Source organism: Myotis brandtii, unplaced genomic scaffold, assembly GCF_000412655.1.
Source record: "Myotis brandtii unplaced genomic scaffold, ASM41265v1 scaffold240, whole genome shotgun sequence".
NCBI lineage: Eukaryota > Metazoa > Chordata > Mammalia > Chiroptera > Vespertilionidae > Myotis > Myotis brandtii.
Window position 1 is genome coordinate 6,098,551 of NW_005359064.1, and position 4,130 is coordinate 6,102,680.

At 52.3% G+C, this 4,130-nt stretch overlaps 1 protein-coding gene across 1 annotated transcript in view; it reads right to left on the reverse strand.

Moving 5' to 3' along the window:
• Positions 1–1,308: 1,308 nt before the first annotated feature.
• Positions 1,309–4,130, reverse strand: part of GATA2 (GATA binding protein 2) — a gene marked incomplete at its 5' end in the record, with an annotated part of 9,583 nt that continues 6,761 nt past the window's right edge. Inside the window, 2 exons of the mRNA XM_014540251.1 lie at positions 1,309–2,619; positions 3,085–3,210. Of these exons, the coding sequence (XP_014395737.1) occupies positions 2,320–2,619; positions 3,085–3,210 (426 nt within the window). The remainder of the gene's footprint in view (positions 2,620–3,084; positions 3,211–4,130) is intronic.

Sequence of the window (4,130 nt, forward strand, 5' to 3'; positions counted from 1 at the left end):
GTGAGAGATATTCATGATCACACATATACTGGTGAGCAAGCAGTGATGGTAGACACTGGTGATGTCAGTGATCAGACACAGCATCCATCAGTGGCATTGACGAAGTATTGGTAATTAAGTAATGGCAATCAGTTGTTAGTAATTAGATGTCTATGATCATAGGCTCTGGTGTGATTGTCATTGAATCACTGACATTATCATTGACCATTGAATAGTCATAGCTATCTCTGTTGACCAACATAATTGATTAAAGAAGACAGAAGTCAATGACATTAGTGATCAAATACATTAGTAATCAGGTTTGACAATGAATGGGAATATTGGTGACCAGCTAGCTCAGAAACAAAAACTGATCAGTACCTGAGAGGAAGTAAATGTGAGGTCAGTGCAGAATGTGAGTCTGCAAGAGCCCCAATTGAGCCCTCAAAAAAAGGATTAGTGTGTGGACCAAAGGCCAGAGAAGCCACAGCCACCCTCTCCAGTAGCCACCCAGCCACCAGGACCCTCAGTTAGGTAATAATGAGGAAATTCAGATAGAAGCAATTCAGAAGATTATCTGAGTCCCAGCCAGATAGGGCCCCAGCTCCTATTCCAGTTTTTCCCTCCAAATCACTGGGCTATAGAAGCAGTTCAGCTTGACTGCTAATTTCCATGCCTGGGACTCAGTTGTTCCAGGAGTCCATAAGACAGGACAGAGGCATTCACAAAAAGTATTTTATTATTAACAGTATTCACTTTAAAGGAATAGAAGGATAGCATATAATTTTTACAGACAACATATAAATGTTGTACATAATTAACAATAACTTAGTTCACTAATCCAAAATAAAACAAGCCAAATGAAACATAAAAACAGAAAATACTGCCGATTCTTCTTATGTGGATGCTAGTCCAAAATAAGTTACTTCTGGTGGTGGTGCCCCCAGCAGCAATCAACGGCCCATATTGCACTTGGTCAACTACATCAGCACAATCCTCTTCCTGGGCACGGCCCTCTCCAGCTGCCACACCCCACCACCACCCCATACAGAATCTAAGCTCAGGCAGGGTTATGTACAGCTGTACCTTGGGAAGGATCCAGCCAGCCACAGCAAAGCAGAGCAGAACCCAGGTCTCCTGGGACCCCAACAGGTTCATGGCCTCTCCTTAGGTCCTGGCCCTGACTCACCCCCAGCTCCTGCCTTTGCCACCTGCCAGACCAGCCCGGAGAAGCCAAGAGCAGCTAAGGCCCCGTCCCTGGCCCCCAGCTCCCCGTTCTAGGGCTATGGGATCCAAGAACTTTTCCAAAAATAATTGCGAAGCTACAGCCTTGATTTGTAGGTTTTATTCCTTTCCATAAGAAAGGCTTCTGTGGCGAAGTACGTTTGACTGGACCCAAAAAGAGTTTAAAAATAAAACAACTCATCAGCGAGTTAAGCTTATGCAGTCTTTTAAAATATTTTTTCTTTTGTCTCATAGTGGGAGGGAAGGGGGTCGAGGGGTTAGCAGAAAAAGGATGTATGTACAGGGGTCCACCTGGCAGAGGAGGCAGGCGGTAGCTCGGCTGTGAAGGGGACACAGACCACACCAGCTTCAGCCTCAGAGCCAGGGGAGCGGCGAGCTGGGAGACATTTCCCCTCGCAAGAAAATGTTGTTTCCTTCCTGTGACCCAGCCCTGGCCTGGGAATCTATGTAGGACTGTGATTGTCTCTGCCCTCCAGGGCCCATCAGCAGGGCACGCACTGGCTCAGCCTCCCATAGGCCATGACCCCTCTAGATTGGCGAGGCCCAGCCTGGGGTTCAGCATCTCAGAGCCGGAAGCCCCAGGAGAAGGTGTGGGCTAAGTCCCTCACAGATCTGCCCCCGGAGCCCTGGCAAGTGGATGACAGGCCAAGCGGAGGAAGACCAGGAGCACCTGGGGCAGCTCAGACCTCTCCCAGTCCTTGCGAGAAACAAGAGTGAAATAAGTTATTTCTGCTTACTCCTTTTTCCTTCTAAAAATGGTTTCCTTTGTTTGTCCCCTACTCCCTCCTCCGCTCTTCATAAAGTTGTCCTTTCTGCTCTCCAACAATTGTCCGTGATGGAAACCCCACCTGGGTAGCAGCTGGGCTGAGGCCACCCCTCAGCCCCAGTAAGAATCTTCATAGTGACCGGCGACTGCCGAGCAGAGCACCCACAGGTAGGGCAGCATGGGGCTCGGGCTGGGCTGACAGGAGAAGCATCAGTCTTTGGGGAAGGGCAGACAGGTAAGGTTTTGGTTCACCCATCCTTGGAGCACCCAGCCTTCAGCTGCAGGCCACCTTCCTCTGCATCCATCTGTCCATTCGTGGAGGGCTGTCCCTAGCCCATGGCGGTCACCATGCTGGATGGGTGGGGGTGGCCAAAGGAGAGGCTGGAGGAGGGGTGGATGGGTGTTGGGGTGGGCAAGATGTGTCCCGAGTGGCTGAAGGGTGGGAGGTGGCCAACAGGTGCCATATGTCCGGCCAGGGTGGCAGCGCTAAAGGGGGAGGCCTTCTCCTGCATACACTTGGACAGCTCCTCGAAGCACTCTGCCCCCTTCTTGTTCTTCTTCGACTTGTTGGACATCTTCCGGTTCCGAGTCTGGATCCCTTCCTTCTTCATGGTCAGTGGCCTATTCACCTGGGGGCAACCACAAAGCCTTCAGGGAGTCAAGTTCCCTTCCCAGAGCAAGACCCCCACCCCCTACTTGGGCTTGGGGCAGAGGCAGGCCTGGGCTGGGACCCCCCCCCCACCCCCTAAGCCCACATAGTCCTGTCACCAGCACTGCCCCAGTTTCAGGAAGGGCACTTAGCACTGTGTGAGGCTGACCTGTACCCTGCTGGACACTGAGCCCCCTAAATTCCAGCAGTGCCTCCCCAACTATACAACCAAAACACTCCCCGACTTTTGTGTTAAACAGAGAGAGTTGTTGGGCCTGCTGTGGAGAACACACCTCTAGCCAGCTTGCCCTCTGAGGGGAGCCCTCTGGAGCCCAGGGCTTTCCCAAGCCACGCCAAGCTGCACAGTGGCTGGGGCCTGTGCCTGGCAGCACAAAGAGCAGCGGTCCCTGGGGAGGGGTGGGGCAGGGCGGCGGGGCGGACTCACATTGTGCAGCTTGTAGTAGAGGCCACAGGCATTGCAGACAGGGTCCCCATTGGCGTTTCGGCGCCATAAGGTGGTGGTTGTCGTCTGACAATTTGCACAACAGGTGCCAGCTCTCCTAGCAGCAGACTGGGAGGGGAGGGGCAGCGTCAGCAGGCTGGGCTCCCACGCCCCACCTCCACCAGCCTCCCTGACCCTTGCCCCACCCCCACCCTGCCCCCACTGACTTAGCCAAAGAGCCTAAATCCCTAAGGAGAATTGAGGCACCTCAGAGCTGTGGACATGTAGAATTTGAGATCTAGACAACCACAGAACTTTAGAATAAAGAACTCTCAGAAGGCTGATCTCACTATCAATGGGGTTTCGAGAGCTGGAAGGGAAAATCAACTACCTCCTGGATTCACCAAACAATCTGACTCTAAAAATGGGGAAACCGAGGCCCCTGAGAAGTGCTCTTTATTTCTGGTCCTCCTAGAGTCCCTGGGTCTGGAGCTGCTTCTGTCTCCTCCCACAGGACTCGCCTCAAAATCCATAATTCTGGGCAGCGTCCTGCCTGAGGGCAAGGCAGGGCAGGGGTGGGGGGAGGGGAGGGTGGACCCTGTGGCTGCCCAGGGTGGTGATGTAAAATGTTTCGGGTGTCTCACTCAAGCCGAGCTGTCCAACACAGTAGCTACTAGCCACATGTGACGACTAGACTAAATTTCCATTTCATAAAAGTAGAAATCCTGTTTCTCCCATTGCACTGACTACATTTCAAGGAGTCCATAGTCACAGCATGGGCTGGAGCTTACCATAGTGGACTGTGCAGACCTAGAACATTTCCTTCATTGTAGGTTTACTGGACAATGCTGGTCTTTCTATTCAACCCCTTGTACCCCAAACCTCAAAGTCCTAACCGCCCCCAGGCCCTCAAGGAATGCAGGACAGAGGTGGTCGGGCAATGAGTGTCTGATTTCTGGAGAAGGGAGTGAAAGGCTGGCAGGAGAAGGCCACAGAGTCTTTATCCAAGAAAGTAGATTCCTTCTCCCGGTTCAACCAGTGCCTGCCCC